The sequence below is a fragment of the Copadichromis virginalis genome, linkage group LG8, assembly GCF_057382275.1.
Source record: "Copadichromis virginalis isolate Kocher_CV1m ecotype Utaka linkage group LG8, C_Virginalis_male_GT1.1, whole genome shotgun sequence".
Taxonomy (NCBI): domain Eukaryota; kingdom Metazoa; phylum Chordata; class Actinopteri; order Cichliformes; family Cichlidae; genus Copadichromis; species Copadichromis virginalis.
In genome coordinates this window covers 3,617,145-3,634,840 of record NC_140625.1, presented here as the reverse complement: position 1 = coordinate 3,634,840, position 17,696 = coordinate 3,617,145, and the positions used below count along the sequence as shown (strand labels likewise).

The 17,696-nt window shown below is 42.4% G+C and overlaps 1 protein-coding gene and 1 long non-coding RNA gene across 2 annotated transcripts in view; one reads left to right on the top strand and one right to left on the bottom strand.

Annotated features, from left to right (window-relative positions):
* LOC146702522 (1-phosphatidylinositol 4,5-bisphosphate phosphodiesterase delta-3-A-like) overlaps positions 1 to 16,021 on the bottom strand; it is a 31,573-nt gene extending 15,552 nt beyond the window's left edge. The window contains exons 1-8 of the mRNA XM_085465426.1: positions 15,741 to 16,021; positions 12,524 to 12,579; positions 12,316 to 12,427; positions 8,461 to 8,689; positions 8,099 to 8,228; positions 3,503 to 3,728; positions 2,554 to 2,755; positions 379 to 523 (exon numbers count right to left, since the gene is read on the bottom strand). Of these exons, the coding sequence (XP_085321552.1) occupies positions 379 to 523; positions 2,554 to 2,755; positions 3,503 to 3,728; positions 8,099 to 8,228; positions 8,461 to 8,689; positions 12,316 to 12,427; positions 12,524 to 12,579; positions 15,741 to 15,831 (1,191 nt within the window). The 5' untranslated portion in view covers positions 15,832 to 16,021. The remainder of the gene's footprint in view (positions 1 to 378; positions 524 to 2,553; positions 2,756 to 3,502; positions 3,729 to 8,098; positions 8,229 to 8,460; positions 8,690 to 12,315; positions 12,428 to 12,523; positions 12,580 to 15,740) is intronic.
* On the top strand, positions 520 to 10,824 carry LOC146702523 (uncharacterized). The gene is made up of 5 exons (XR_014921848.1): positions 520 to 1,151; positions 1,223 to 1,297; positions 1,842 to 2,020; positions 8,508 to 8,713; positions 9,639 to 10,824. It is a non-coding gene; the product is annotated as an uncharacterized LOC146702523 (long non-coding RNA).
* Positions 16,022 to 17,696: the final 1,675 nt, after the last annotated feature.

Below are 17,696 nucleotides of genomic sequence, written 5' to 3'. Positions count from 1 at the left end.
TCTGAACATTGAGAATGTCAGCACAGTGTTAGCATTTGAAGCTTCTGCTGATTGTGTGAGGAATTGTTTTTGGCTCATTGTGGTCTCTTTAATGTCAGGTAATCAAGGTAAGAATTCTATAATCTGTGGACTAAAGCAGCATCTATACAGGAAGCAATCTGATTATTGAGCATTACTTTGCAGCTGATGGTTGGTTGTTAGAACACATTCAAGGCTCCAATTAGCTAGTTAACCCTCTAATATATTTACACTACTGTAATAAGTCAGTCAATGACATCTGCAGTAGTTGCTTAGATTGTTTGAAATACCATACTACACAATTTCTACAGTAAGATTTCATTTTCTGCAGAGAACTCTTGGTTACAGTGAAGTACTCACTTTGAAAGCATACTCATTGATAGTCTCAATTACTTCAACAAAGGGCACTTTGGAAGTAAGTGTGTGTCCATGATAGATAACTGGTTCTCCTTTGTCTCCATCCCAACAGTCCAGCTCCACACACCGACAACCATGTTTTAGAGCTCTAAGAGACAAATTCAAGCTTTGTGAGTAAAGGTGTACCTTGGGTTAAGAAAAAATTACATCTTAAACACCTTTTATTACATATTTCTGAAGTAAAGTAAATTTAAAGTAACTTAAAAAAATTATGGCATTTAATTACTTTTTGGACAAATGTAACATCAACATATGACTGTTCTAAGCATATCAAATCCTATAACAAAGTACATAAAGGCAAAATGGCTATATAGTATTTTGTAGAAGAGATTGCTTTTGAAAATTTATATCTGTGATCTTTTTGGCTAATGTTACTTGCATACTTGCATGCCTGCTTACAATGAATATTTGCCAGCTATCTGACATTTTCCATTTTCCACCTACTTCATCAGTAAACAATACAAATGGTGCACCTGTCACGACCTGCGGGATCGGCAAGGCGCTGATCATAATCTCCCCACTCCTGGCTCTCCTTTTCTATCTCTCTCTCCCCCTCTCTCCCCCTCTCTCCTGTTTGGCCGGGGCGGAACTCATGGCGGCTTCACGCCCTCGGCCCACGCCTTCCTGGATTGGGAACACCTGGGCCTCATCAGACCAGCTGGTATTTTAGAGGGAGGAGGTCAGCTGTTCAACGCTGGATTGTTGTGAGGACTCTAGTCAGTACACGTCGAGCCCAAGTTTCCCATGCCTCCGCCTCAGAAAGTTAACGTGTGTCTCTGTGTTCTAGATTCCCCGGACCCGTCCCCGTGTTTCCCCGTGTGGAGTGTGGAAGGAGTGACTGGTCACTAGCGGAGAGAGAAAGGTTGGCGTGAGCGCGTGTGTGATTCCCCTGTTTTCCCTGGAACCCTGCCTCTCACATCTTGTTTATAGCACTATCCTGGCACTGTCTGTAAATACACTTGGTGGAGATCTTGTAAATAAACCGTCTCTGTTAAAACACAACTCCGGAGCCCTGCGAGTGGATCCTCAGAGCAACCCGTGACAGCACCATCAGATTCACGCGGAATAGCTGAGTTATAGCTGGCTGGCTAACTGTATCTTGTTTGGTTAAGTTATACTTAGTAAAAGTATGCGTGAGTGGAATTATCTGGCTTGCCAAATTAACTCACCAGCTGTAATGCGCCATGACTTTAACTTATGTATAATGTTGAACAATGCCATGGTATAAACATTTCTACACTAAAGTATAATTGCCAACATGGGGTTGGTTAGCCAGCTAGTTAAAACTTGTACATGTGGGTTCATTTGTCAATGGTAACTTTTGTTAACAGTACCAAATTCCCAGGTATATACACCAACATTATGACCACCTGCCTAATATTGTGTTTATACCCTTTTGCTCACAGAAAAGCTCTGACCTGTTGAGGACTCCATTGCACCCCTGAAGACACGTTGCAGTATCTGGTACCAAGATTTTAGCAACAGATCGTTTAAGTCCTGCAAGTTGTCAGTTGTGGCCTCAATGGATTGGGCTTGTTTGTCTAGAACATTCCAAAGTTGGATTGAGATCTGGGGAATTTCTGAGGTCAGTATCTTGTCCAAGGACACTTTGGCATGCAACCAGAGACCAACCTTCAAATTAGCAGACCACCTGCTCTACCTCCTAAGCTACAGCCACCCAGGATGAAGTGATAGTCGTGACAGTCTTTTTCACTTCACTTGTCAGTGGTCATAACAGCTGAGAACAATTCTGAGAACAGAGCAGATATGCGAAGAAGCACTACGTAGTTTATCCACCTATTCCTGACACTAATCTTGATCTGAGTTATGATGTCAGTGGGCTTAGCTAGGCAGCCCAGACAACGCCATCCAGCTGTTTATAGGGGACTGACAAGTACTGCTGCATTTTGTGTGTTATGATTGGTTTTTACAAAAATTCTAATTCACCTTGTTCAGAATTTTGTGAGACAATTTAAAGTATAATAATTTAGTACAAACCTCTCCTACAATAATAATAGTATACTGCCTTTGTCAATAATAGTGAAATAGGTAGGTTACCAAATTAATAAATGTATTTGCACACGGCCTAGTTCACAATCACTGCCCTGTTGCTGTTACCGTATGTAAGGCTCTGTGCTGCTGTTCCCAGTCAGCTGGTCCTTAGTGAGGTAGGTGTTGTGGGACGAGGAGATGAAGTAGTGCGACAGTGGGTGTGCCATGTCTTGGTAAACTCTAGCGTGTTCTGGGTTAAACACACAGTTTTCCTTTGACAACATGTACATGGTGAAACCATTGGGAGTCATGAAGCTATTCTTCTGGGCTGCAATGGGCAAAGAGAAACAAAGTTTAAAAAATAGGGTATTAAATAAACATCATTTTTATTCTTATAATTAAAAATAATAATAAAAATGCCTTAATTTTTTGTAGCACAGAAACAGAGGGGGAAGACATTCAGAAGGGATGCGACTGGCCAGGAATCAAACTGGTTGACTGGTTGCTGATGTATCCATGTAGACTGCATCCTCTTCACTCATTTACAGCTTTTCAACTCTTTTTATATCAGTCTGAATTAATCTTCATGTGCCTATGATTAGTCAATTGATACCAGGAAAATACAGTAGACACACAGAGGAGCAGTCTGGAGCAGCCTATGTATACTCAGTATACACAGACTATTCTATAAAGACTTGAATCTCCTTCAGGTCTGATGTAAACTGAAACACTTCAGCTTATCTGATCACTTACCTCATCAATCCTTGTGTTTTCATTTGCTCTAGCCAGAATGTGTTACTGCTTATCCCTCAGACAGACTGGAAATAAATATAGAATTACCCCATCCCATTGTGATATTCTGTTCTGTCCTATTAGACATCTATGTGAAATGTTGTCAGGTCAGACTTGGTGTATGAATCTTTGAGTTGTGGCCAAACTGTGTTTTCCAGTCAAAATGTCCTTTGTACCACAAACTTCATCCTTTAGCACAGCTGAATATTTGTCAGGTAAGCTTTGCTATTTTTAAAGTATTTTAATTCTCCAATCTTATAATTTATTGTTACTAGTACCGTACCCCACTCATTAAGTTCATAGGTGAGTATGAGGCTTTGGGCATGAACGAGTGAGGCATCCTCCCCCTGGTCCTTTAGGAAATCCCTCAGGTCCACAGCTGAAAGCACACAGCCATTTGCAGAGTAGCGAATGAATATGATGTCCAGTTCTGGCCTTCGTAACAACTCCCTGCAGAAAACTTCAATCTCTCCATGATCGAGACGACCGTCACCTGACTGGTCACATTTCTATCAGAAAGACGGAAATAATAGCAGTTTGTTAATGTGCAAATAGAACATGATTTGCTGTGGGGGTGTTATCTCTACCCACTTTTGGTCTATATATCCCTGTATCTGCTATATTATTTTTTATCCCTGGTGGGGATAGCTACGTAAAAATCCAGTGTTGTGAAAAAGTGAGCAGTGCCTAACCGGTCCAGGAGCTCATCGACCTGGGGCATCGGATAAGGATATTCCACACAGAACCATACAGACCCATCTTTCTTCACCACAAGAACTAAGGGGCTACACCACACACTGTTTGACTCTTCTATCACTCCTATTTTCAGCAATTCTCTCAACAATTTGCCTCTTGCTCAGGTAACCTGTAGGGCTGTAAACACACCGCCACGCCAGGTCGCTCTATGCATGCCTATGCAAAATGGTGCTCTATGAGCGAAGTATGACGTGCAGAGGTGAGAACACATCTGCAAAACGCTGTTGGATACACCAACATCCACTCTCTGGCCCTGTGTGAGATGTTTATTACAATGGAGAGAGGCAGGAATGTTTGAATTTGGCATCTCTGGCCCCAATTCATCTCTCTCCTCTCCTGGTTTAGATTTCATGCCCAATAATTTGTACAGCTGTTTAAGTGTGTGAGACATGAATGACCTGCCCTGGTCAGTCAGGAATCTCTTTTGGGCTGCCAACTCAAGAGATGCCCTGAACAGCGCCTGCGCAACACTCTTTGCAGAGATGGTGCCCAGCATCACTGCTTCCGAGGGTTGCTTTGCATAATCCACCATAACTAATACAAAGCGATAGCCACGTACCCTTCGGTGAAATGGCCTGATGAGGTCCATGCCAATGCGCTCAAACGGCACTTCCATTATTGGTAGTGGGCAAAAAGGTGCTTTTACGATAGCTGGCTGGTTAACCAGCTAACATTCCTTGCATGACGCATACCATCAGCGCACATCTGCTCGGGCCTGGCCAATAAGATTGGGCTATTATTCGCTCCAGAGGTTTATCATATCCCATATGCCCTGCAATGGGGTTATAATGAGCCGCCTGGAAAATAATTTCTCGACGGCTTTTCAGCACCAACAACTGGGTGTACTCCTCCTCTGTGTGAGTGTCACAACTCACTTGATAAAGCCTATTGTTCAATAATACAAAGTGTGGGTAGGCCTGCGCAGCTTCAGGGCACACCAGGTGACCATCAATTTCTATCACTTGGTCGAAGGCTGAGTGTGGGGTGTCATCATAAGACTGCTCCAGTGGGAAATCTCCCCTCGGGTGAATCACTGGTGCCGGCGGATCCTCCCTAGAAGTACATGTCACCGCTGAATGCCGCGCAGACACTACGTGCTACTGCACTGTAAAATATTGTGTGATATTTGTGAATGCTCCCATGCACACACTTAACCGCACTTTGCTTCCAACAATGCTCTGGGGTGAACCAAGCTTTGATGCACGAGGGTCTGCGTACAGGCCATGTCCACCAAAGTCTGGTGTATATCTCCTTGACACCTTACTAATATGCGGTAAGTCTGGTTGGGCCCAGAACACCCGCCTGACCTCCATCAGTGGACACTCCCGTTGCAGGTGTCCCGGCTGCCTGCGCCACCCCCTGTGGCTCGGGTGCCTGTTGTTGCTCCGGGTTGGCAGGTTCGCTAGGACAGATTTGAGGACTGCAGGGGCGGAGGTCGCTCCGCTGGGGCTGGGCCAGGGGGCCTCCTCCTCGACGCAGTTACCGGCGGTTGCCTGCTGACCAGTTGGTGATCTTCAGCCAGGGCTGGTAACAGCGGACCATGTCGCCTCTCTGGGCAGCCCCTCCACAAACTGCTCCAGGACAGTCATTGAGAGCATCCACGCCTCGCCCTCTGATGGCTCGGGCTGCAGCCATCTCATCGCGGCATTGTGCAGCCTACTAGCCCAGGCGAACAGCTGATCCCCCGCCTGCCACAAAACCGCCTGCAATGGTCCGCTGGGGAGAGCCCAGGCGAACGTCCTCAAAACGCCCCCCTGACACAGGGGGGTAGGATCACGGCCGCCGTCTGGGCCACTCCGGATAGCAGCAGCAGTAGCCGCGGAACCCACTCCACAGCAGGCCACTGGCATGCCTCAGCACTAACCTGGAACGCCTCCATGAGGACCTGGGGATCATCCCCGTCCCCTTTCCGGTGCATGGCCACCATGAGAGGAGGGGATCGCAGCGGTGCGGCTGCCCTGTCCAGTCTCTCCCGCACACTTGTTTGTTGCTCTGCCTGAGCCCAAAGCTCATTCAGCTGGTCTTTGTGCACTGCTGCCTGCTCTTGGTGCATCACTATATCTGCCAAGTAGGTGCAGCAGCTGCACAGGTGCCGCAGACTGCGGGACCACCACTGTGAAATGAATGGACCCCACGTAGCCTCAGGTGACAGTTTTATGGTGTTATTAACAATACGTTATCCTTTTTCCTGATGTCAGGAGGTCAGCTTTTCAGCTGCTTCTCCACTCCACACTCAGCTCCTCTCTTGAGCCCCTGCGTCACTGAAATAGGGACAGTCTGATTACTGAGTGGCAGCAGCTGCCCTGGCAGCCACCCTGGCACTGCACCTTGAGCCCACTTAACCACCCCCACACTGCAGCGGAGCCAGAGGCAACACCCCGCCATATGCACACTCCAAGTGTGGGATGAATAACTAACCCAAATTGAGGAGTCTACAGTGGCTTGCAAAAGTATTCGGCCCCCTTGAACTTTTCCACATTTTGTCACATTACAGCCACAAACATGAATCAATTTTATTGGAATTCCATGTGAAAGACCAACACAAAGTGGTGCACACGTGAGAAGTGGAACGAAAATCATACATGATTCCAAAAATTTTTTACAAATAAATAACTGCAAAGTGGGGTGTGTGTAATTATTCAGCCCCTGAGTCAACACTTTGTAGAACCACCTTTTGCTGCAGTTCCAGCTGCCAGTCTTTTAGGGTCTGTCTCTACCAGCTTTGCACATCTAGACACTGAAATCTTTGCCCATTCTTCTTTGCAAAACAGCTCCAGCTCAGTCAGATTAGATGGACAGCGTTTGTGAACAGCAGTTTTCAGATCTTGCCACAGATTCTCGATTGGATTTAGATCTGGACTTTGACTGGGCCACTCTAACACATGGATATGTTTTGTTTTAAACCATCCCATTGTTGCCCTGGCTTTATGTTCAGGGTCGTTGTCCTGCTGGAAGGTGAACCTCCGCCCCAGTCTCAAGTCTTTTGCCGACTCCAAGAGGTTTTCTTCCAAGGTTGCCCTGTATTTGGCTCCATCCATCTTCCCATCAACTCTGACCAGCTTCCCTGTCCCTGCTGAAGAGAAGCCCCCCCAGAGCATGATGCTGCCACCACCATATCTGACAGTGGGGATGGTGTGTTCAGAGTGATGTGCAGTGTTAGTTTTCCGCCACACATAGCGTTTTGCATTTTGGTCTCATCTGACCAGAGCAGCTTCTTCCACATGTTTGCTGTGTCCCCCACATGGCTTGTGGCAAACTGCAAACGGGACTTCTTATGGTTTTCTGTTAACAATGGCTTTCTTCTTGCCACTCTTCCATAAAGGCCAACTTTGTGCAGTGCACGACTAATAGTTGTCCTGTGGACAGATTCCCCCACCTGAGCTGTAGATCTCTGCAGCTCGTCCAGAGTCACCATGGGCCTCTTGGCTGCATTTCTGATCAGCGCTCTCCTTGTTGGGCCTGTGAGTTTAGGTGGACGGCCTTGTCTTGGTAGGTTTACAGTTGTGCCATACTCCTTCCATTTCTGAATGATGGCTTGAACAGTGCTCCGTGGATGTTCAAGGCTTGGGAAACCTTTTTGTAGCCTAAGCCTGCTTTAAATTTCTCAATAACTTTATCCCTGACCTGTCTGGTGTGTTCTTTGGACTTCATGGTGTTGTTGCTCCCAATATTCTCTTAGACAACCTCTGAGGCCGTCACAGAGCAGCTGTATTTGTACTGACATTAGATTACACACAGGTGCACTCTATTTAGTCATTAGCACTCATCAGGCAATGTCTATGGGCGACATTCAGGATTTTGTTCACAAGTGAGAGGAGTGCGGAATATGAGATCAACAAACAGACTACATGGCAGTCCACTGTAATAAAGAGAGAGCTGATCGTAAATGTGAAGGTGTCAATTTACTGGTTAGTCTACGTTCCTACCCTTTCCTATGGTCACAAGCTCTGAGTACTAACCAAATAAAGTCATCACCATTTGTATACAATATAACTGAAAAACCCACACTGCGCGCCAAGAGGGGAAATCAATACTCCAGACAGAATGGCTATAAACCCGTAAAGTTAGCTTTAATTTAAATGATTGACTTTAATTACTTAAATTAAGCAGTGTGTTCTGCTACCTGGAAGAGGCTGCGAGCATACTGGTCATTCAAGTCAATATTGATCATCTGCAGCAGAATCTGAACCTCATCGTAGCTCATCTTGTCGTCGCGGTTTCGGTCAGCCCGACTCATATAAGCATGAATCCAGGTGACACTGTCAAGGAAGCACTGGTGAGCCATATGGTGTATTTTAACATGAAGTCTCAGTGGTTACCTCTTACAGTGCTAACTCTCTAGTTTGGATCTCTTGGTTCCCAGTGGTCAACAAATTATAATTAAATAATAATAATAATGATAATTATTAAATGTACACAAAGTAGTGCTTCTATAAATCCAAATGAACAGGGATGTATGTCCACCCCCACAAAAATCAAGGATATTGGTCAAGTTTCTCCTTCTGGGTCATGTTGTCCATCCTCTCCTGCAGGGTACGGATGCCACGGGCCCAGCACTGAGCTTCTTCTTGGCTTTGGCAGAGGAGATCCAGGCTTTTACGAGACCCTTTGAAGACCACTGTTAAACACTGGTTTTCAGGTACTGAGCCAACCATCTGCTGCAATGTTTCTGACTGGCAACCTTCGTGCACACACTCCACTTCCATGATGGAGACTGGAGGATGAAGAAAGAAATAAAGTGAGCAAAGAATTATTCAAATATATTCACACCTTGTGATTGTTATGGTCCTGACAGAGAGTTTTAAGATTTTTTTTCTTTTATCTTTGTTTATTATTTGTTATGATACACTGTGTAGTGAGCAGAGAATTGGACCCAATATGCAGGACTCAGAAACAGAACTGAACTCAAAAGGCAGCTTTATTCCTGGACATGCAGCAAACCAAAATGCAAAGAACTTAAGTAAGCAGATACTGGTGAACATTAGCTAGAGAACTACACTGAGAAATAGACAGGGCACACAGCTATGGGAAGATCACAACAAGTGACAGAAGGAAACAGGGGGCTTAAATACCCATGAGATATGGGTAAAGGTGAAACACCTGGAGAACACAGCTGAGCAGAATCCACTAACAAAGCAAGGAAGGCAAAGCAGAACATAACACACACGAGACTATAACTAAACTCAGAAGCACAAGAGAACAATATATACAGAGACAACTCTTTTGTAATTTCAAAGAAATGAGCACATCCAGAACCAAGCTCGAAGACCCAGGACCATGACACTATTAGGTTTTCCACCCAGTTCTTGGTTTGTTTGTTCTTTAGAATTTGGTTCTTTGCTTATTCTGGTTTCCTTAGTTTCCTCTTATGTACTGTTACCACACCTTTGTCTCTGTGGTTAGTAACTTCCTGTTTTAATTTGGAAGTCTTTTGCCTTCTGTGTTGTGCTTATAGTTTTACTTCCCCTATCACTGTTTAGTTTCACTGCTTTCTTCTCACCGATCTGTTTTCCTAATTTAGCCCTCAATGTGCTCCGATGTGTGTATAACCTGTCTTTCACTTTAAGCTGACTGTATCACACTGTTGCCTACTTATGTATTTCCCTGTTATTTTGGATTTTGTTTCATGTATTTCTGTTTACTGTTTGTCTCTGCATTTATAGACCTTTTCCGTCTTTTTCAACCAAATGGCTCTCATTATGTTTTGAACCTTGTCCTGTCACATTTTGGATGTGGGTTCTAACATTCTGCACTTCACTAAGATGACAGAACAAGGCAACCAGAACATGGATGCAGAAGATATAGCAATCCTTTCCAAGGACCTGAAGGAGGAATTTAGGAAGCTTTTTGGAATTTCTACCTAGATTTTTGGATCTACACATATTAAAAGTCTGTGGGCTGAAGGCCAGCATGCTGATGATGCTGATGCCATTGCCAGCCCCCATCACAGCCCAGTCTCAAAATGGGCTCTGCCTCTAGGGGACTCTCATCCCTACCATTGATAATGGGCTCCAACCAAGCTTTTGGAGGGGTCTCCTCTGCCGATGTCAGCCTCCTCCGAACCCCCCCTGAATGATCATGACCTTTATCACCAGCTGCCATTCACCCCCTCCAAAGGGTCTCCAACCTGGGTATTGCTGGCTGTCATCACTGGCCACCGACTGCCAAAACAGGCCTACTGGCCACCTCCTCGGCCATTGCTGGGCCCCGGGCTCACTCCGAGAACTGTCTCTCTTCATTTGGGTAAACCCATAAAACTGCTTCTCTGCTTTGTCCTGCAGCCAGGCCAACCCACAGGACTGTCTTTGTACCTTGCATCACCTTTGGACCGGCTCTCTGAACATATTTTCCTTTCCCTTTGGTCTCCTCTGCCTCTTGATTCTGCACGTAGGCCTTTCTTTTCCAGCTTTTGGACTCTATGTTTGTTTTAGTAAGACACTTGTTTGTGTCTAACAAGCTTTTTTTATTTCCACATGTCAAGTCCAATTACAACCATCTACAAGTTTTTTGAAATACATCTGAGAAGATTATGGAATGAAGAGTACAAAGATTTAGCTTCAATGTGGGGATGAAATGAATCTTATTTAGAAGTGTAACATACTAGAGGAAAACCATCTCTGTAATGATCTTGGATGTCAGGAGTAAACCACAGAACTGGCACACCAAATCCAGTGCCAATTAAAGGCCCTGTACTGTACTTGGGAGTGGCTGAGTCATATGTTAACTACACAGCATCAAACCCACAGGCTCCAAGGCGGACTCCCGCCATATGTTTTGCAATCCCACTATTTGAACTAGAGAAAGGATCTTATGCTCAAAATAGATGAGCTCTATAATCAGGGCAACATGTGTGACCCTCAGATAGTGAAGGAGGGAGTACAAAGTACATTTAAAATGATCAAAAATAGATACAGTACATGGACATTTTACCTTACACACCCAGCCACCACTGAGCAGCCATTTGTTCTCCAGAAGGAAAGGCTACAGCGTATTACATAGGTTATATGTAATGTCATAGTTCTCTTTCCATATGAGCTAATCTAGTTACTTTAATCACTTTAGCTAAACATAATGATGTTGGTCAGCATGTCTGCATAGTAACCCTTTATGATAACAATGATCAATAAACAGAAAAATGTATAGGTAATTAAACTTTACTTCACTGTTAACAAATAATTAGACCATGATTTTTCTTTAGATTATTTATTTATGTATTAGATGAATTTAAAAATGGGAGAAAAACATCTTTCTACCACAGGCCATGGTCTATTGATGATGATTACATCTTGACCAAAACTTGAGACACATTTTCGGCTCACGCATTAGTGATCTTTAAAAAGAAGCAGGTGTGATTATTTATCAAAGTATCAATGGCTCGATTCCTGTTTCTTTAGACAACATATCATATTGTTCCTGGACAAGATAGTGAACCCAAATTGCCCCTAAAACGTCCACTGGAGTGTGTGTAATAGATAAAAAGCCATGCACTACAGTTCTGAATGAGCGCGTTTGTGAATTTATAACAGTGCTGTTAGTGTTTCGCTAAGAGCATCAAAGCACTACATTAAGTGCCATTACAAAGTATTTGCCCCCTTACTGATTTCCTAGTTTTTGCATATTTCTAACACTTACACATTTCAGATCATCAAATACATTTAGACAAAGATAAGATATTTATGAATCGCAGATTTGGGTTTGAAAAGTTTGTATGCACAATTTGCACACTGATTTTTTGTGTATGCACTGCTGAGGCGCACTGACAAACACACTGAGAACTCCACTTCTGGCTTATAAAAACTCAAAATGAAGGTTTTGGAGTGGCCAAGTCAATGTCTGGACTCAAATTAAGACTGAGATGCTATGGCCTGACCTTAAACAGGTCCTCCATGTTCAAACATTTCCAACATAACAGAATTAAAAACATTTTGCACGTAAGAGTAAGTCAAAATTTCTCCACAACTGTGTGAAATAGTCATTCCCAGTTATTCCAAATACTTGATTGTGGTTTCTGTTGTCAAGGAGCGCACAAAAAGTTATTAGGTTTTCAGACAGGTACAGACAGGTTTGGATGGCTTTTTTTCCATTAATAAATTAAATGATTTAAAAACTTTATTTTGTATTTACTCGGCTTATCTTTGTCTTACAATAGAATTTGTTTGATGATCTTTGTGTTTTATAATCATCAGCACTGTATAATATATGTTATATGAAAATAATCATTTATTTATTCTGTGATCATGTAACAGTGTGGACTGCAACTTGTTATAGTTTAATGTTTCATTTACAACTGACAATTCAAATTCATTTAGTGTCAATAGTGTGATGCTGCATACAACTTACAGGATTGTTGTTCCTTGGCTCGGCTGGATGTTTTGTATGATTGACACCAAACGGTGACACCATCTTCCAGCAACTTCAGAATCCGACGCTTCTGCCAGCGAGGCGAGCGAACCTTCCCATGTAATGATTTCATATGTTACAATACATGTAATATATAGCATTCTCAAACTACTTCTAACTGCTACAAATGGTTTATAATTATTGATACCTTCACCATACTAGAGCCCTGCAGCATCTGCCTCACATCTTCATCATTTTGCACTCCTAGAAAGCATAGAGACAAAATGATGGTCGATTAAAATTATGTTATAAACACTATATTTATATACTGTATTTGGGTGTGTATAAAATAGCAGTGAGCATACACCTAATTATAATACGATTCAAATTCAGTAGCACTGGGATAGGCCGAAGAAAGAACAGGGAGGGCATAAAGAGAGGAAAAAGAGATCAGAGTTAAAATTAGAGGCTAGTGTGTATACATCTGCCACACCACAGCTGCTCGTGTGGGTACACTGTAATTGAAATATATCTTGGGTGGGTGGACAGAGAAAAATGGAAGGAAAAACTATAAAGACAACACTTGGAGCCATTATAAACTTGGGCCCCCCAAAAAAGTAACACCTCCAGAAATGTGCCTCATAGCTGAATGGATGTGTACTTCTGCTAGAGGAGATTCTTTATTATACAGTTATTCATTATAAAAAAAATATGTCATTTTGCACCAGGCCACGAGCAATCCTTGTAGGGTTAGTTCTTATAACTTGGACATAGTTCTCTCCGTTTGTATGTCAATACTTGAAAGTACAAACTGTCAAAATTCTTGGTATCCTGTTTGTGGGTTCTTTTGTAGAATCTCATGAACTCTACGGCACGGAAGGAACCTTTCAGTGACGTAAGTGTATGGTGATTAGTCTAGAGCCCATAAGGTGGACTGCAGTCTGAATCCGAATCCAAACACTATTCTGTATGGACCCATTAGATTTGATTCTTGGTACAAGTTTTCTTGTATGCATGTACAGCATGGTTATTTTAATCTGTACTGCTATTTTCATTTTTTGGCAGTCAGTGTGTGCACACAGCAAACATAGACCAGTCACATGGATTGTAAGTCATTCCATGTGATGTTACTCAGCCAATCAGGTCATTTTTTCAAAGCAACGTTCCAAACTAGACCTTTTCTTTTTTTAAATTAAGGACTTTATATGTAAGACAACTCTTTCAAGAGTTCTTTATTTCATTTTGAATGTAAAAGAACATTATTTTATTTTATTCTATTTTAGTTTATTATATAGCACTTCAGTTCATAGTGAAAACATATAATAAACCCTGCTGAAATACAATTGAATTGAATGTTCTTTATTTTACTGGAGACCCAGTTGTTGACCACATACAGCCACTAATACAACTATTTTTAATATATTGAAATTAATTATAATGTTTTTGTTATTCTGGAGCTTCTTTCGAGGGGATTTTCTCAAACTCGACCGCCTAAACTTTTGTCTAGACGTAAGCATACGGCACATCTGGAAGTTATTCACAGCGACTTCACTCGCTCCACATGGTGATGTGTTAGCCTTATTCTAACATGGATTGAATAAAAATTTCACCTCAAAATTATATACCCAATACCCTATAATGACAGTGAAATGTTTTCTTTAAATTCTTGGAAATTTAAAACTAAAAACTAAAAATATAATACAGGCATAAATATGCACAGCCTTTGCTTATTGCAATTCTTGATGATGATAAAAGTTTGGCACACCTGGACTTCTTTAAGTTTCTCTTTAAGTGAAGAGATTTCACATCTCATCAGAGAAACTTCTTCAATTTTAAAACCAAATTGTGCAGAGTCCCAGGTATTTAAAATGTACTGGGAGTTATTCCAGGTTTCTTGACCTACTATCATCCATGTGCTTCATCACATGAGCCATAGTTTGAAAAAAGGCATGACTAAGGCCTTTCTACCCTGACTGCTCAGAATGGCTGGGCGGCAGTTACAGGAAGTGTCCTGGTGATGCTTCTTCCATTTATGGATGATGGAGGCCCCTGTGATTACTGGGACCTTCAATGTAATATAATCCAGTCTTGGAGGTCTACAGACAAGTCCTTGTCTTCACAGCTTAATTTGTCCTCTGAAATCTGCCGTCAACTACGGGACCTTATATTAGAGAGCTGCCTTTCCAAACCATGTCCAGTGAACTCCATCCCCCTAAATGGTTGTGACATATGGACACTCCTTTCTCAACTTGGTTCTGCTGCAGAACCAATAGAACTAATAGGAAGAATCCTATTAAAAGGGAATTTTCCCTTCCCATTGTTGCCAAAATGCTTGCTCATATAATTGTTGGGGGTTTCTCTGTTTTCTCTGTATTATTGTAGGATCTTAACCTTACATTATAACGCGCCTTGAGGTAACCTGTTGTTGTAATTTGGCTCTATAGAAATAAAACTGAATTGAATTGAATTGAATTGGACACACCACGGGTGGACTCTAGTCAAGTTGTAGAAACATCAGACACATGATGACACAGGATGCATCACAAATACTTATGTACATGCTATGTTTTGGGTTTTTAGTGTAGAATTCTGAGGTGAAAAATGAATTTAATCCATTAAAAAAAAGGCTGTAAATACCGAGCTATAGCACATGGGTGGCTAAAGTTGTTTTACCCTGGGATCCAAATTTTTTGTTTGAAAAAAAAAAAAAGAAGAAAAATCATAGAAGTGAGAATGGGCTCAGTTTATGTTGCTCAATTCAGTGGCACATATTTAAATGTGAAAACTGTACATCTATAACAACAGAGTCACCTCCTTATTTTTTAACTGGATTTGAATAAGTCAGGCAAATATTTTAAGTTAAATATCGGCTCACTGGAATACGGTAATTTCAGTAATTTTACTATCTGGATAAACTAGAGCAGCGTGGAATAGTATACCTCAAGTACCTCGATTTGTACTAGGGAGCAAAGCAAAATTTTCAAGCACTGCAATCTGAATGTGAAGCAGGGTTAACGGGTTAAAGCAGGGTTACCGTCTAGCAAAGCCATTTTCTCAGTCGGAGGGAGATACCAGTACTCTTTCAGTAAAAATACAATAATAATGGATTGGATTTATATAGCGCTTTTCTAGGCACCCAAAGCGCTTTACAATACCACTATTCATTCACTCTCACATTCATACACTGGTGGAGGCAGCTACAGTCTGCAGACTGACAGAAGCGAGGCTGCCATATCGCGCCATCGGCCCCTCTGGCCATCACCAGTAGGGTAAAGTGTCTTGCCCAAGGACACAACGACCAGGACAGAGAGCCCAGGGATCGAACCGGCGACCTTCCAGTTACAGATGCGATTCCCAACCCCCTGAGCCACAGTCGCCTAATAAAGCATAATAAACGCACAGGCTGCTGTAACAAAAACTCTCACCCAGATTCCGCAGAGGATCAATGGCCTTTAATTCGGACGTCCCGGCTCCGTTCTTGACCTGGGGGATTGCTTTCTTTCTGTTGCCCAACATACTGTAAAGAGGCTGCGCTTTATTTAGCTCTCCGTGCCTCCCTCCGTCCCTGCAACCGTATCCTGCGTTGTGTGTGTGACCGAGGTAGGAAGTTGACAGTCTACTGGCTCGGCTGTCAAGACAGTGTATACAAATCACAGAGCAGAGTGCTCCTCATGTTTTATCCTGCCGGAGGAAAACAAGAAACAAGACAAACCTTTCCAATGTCATTGTGGTTGGATTGTAAAGCATCTCTTCCTGGATGATTTTCAAAATAAAGACTTTGCGACGCGCAAACAGGGTAGACCTACCTGTTTCATGTTATTTATTTATATTTATAAAAGACGACTTCTGGACCCACGTAGTCTCTTGAAGTAAAATTAAAAATAGTGTAGACAGAGGCATAATTGAGACCTTGTATAACCATTCTCTGCTTGTCATTCTCTGCTTGTGTCTACAAGATTTAGTAATTTTTATTTGAACATCAATTAATTTTTATTGTTATATTTTATGTATTTAATATATTATAGCATTACTTCACAGCAACAGTTGTGTCTTTTCCCAGTTTGTGAGCTAATGTCACTGTAATATTAGAAAGAGAACAACAGCCATCACCAAATTCGCCATGGATAGCACTTGGTGATGGTGCGATACAAGAACTACCTTTAAACAGGAAGATAGACAGACAGAGTCAGTCCAGTTCTTTCTTATTGTATTGCTTAACAGAAAATATCTGCACCCATTTATCCATCAATTTCCAAATTCAGCGTTGGGAGTGGAGGAGGCGGGAGAACATGCAAATGTTTTGTCATGTTGTATTCTACTAAGAAAGCTACTGAGTCACATTATTGCAGATTCATCATGATTAACTAAATAATCGAAGCATTATTTTAAATTGATCAGAACTGCAAGGTGAACGTTTCCTAATCACGATGCTACATTAGTTATTTATTCGTATTTCCCATGTATTATCTCACCTTACCAGAAATAATATTTTTTGAAGCTTTTAACCTAAATCTGTGATTTGGACCTTATTATGCCTTTGTTTTGAAAGCACACGTCGATATTTCCGGGGATGTCTTCGTGAAGTCGACAGCAAAAATTATTTAAACGGATTATAGACCGTGGACAGACGTGAAATTTGAGATTTCCTCGTCCGCCCCATCTACTAAGATCCAGTTTTAAAAGGGACCACGGTACAAGTGATGCATTCACTGATGTTAATGATCAGCCCTAAAGCTGATCCTTAACACAGTCCTCTGTTAGGGCAGCGGAGGGCTATTGTATAATAATTAATCCACAAATCGGGCTGCATGTCCCGGGTTGACTGCAATACATGAAAGTGATGGATGCAAATTGATGCCTCCTAGACTAATTTCGTAATTGCAGGATAATGTTTTAAACAATGCTAACGACAATAAAAAATATTTTGGTTTATTGATTACTTTGTTTCATAAACGGTTATAGAGCAGGATTAGTTCACTTTGTGTGTCCATGTTGCTTAATCCCATCCGCAGTGGAAGAAGTGATGGTAGAGGACTCAGATTTTACCAACTGAAGCCTGTAAACATCAGTCCCATTTAAGTAAAGTAACTTTTATCATTGCCGCACAGCAAGAAGGTCCTGAGTTCAATTCCACCATCAGGCCGGGGTCTTTCTGTGTGGAGTTTGCATGTTCTCCCCGGGTACTCCGGCTTCCTCCCACCGTCCAAAGACATGCAGCTTGTGGGGATAGGTTAATTGATTAATCCAAATTGTCACTAGGTGTGAATGTGAGTGTGAATGGTTGTCTGTCCCTGTGTGTTGGCCCTGCGACAGACTGGCGACCTGTCCAGGGTGTACCCTGCCTTTCGCCCTATGACAGCTGGGATAGGCTCCAGCGCCCC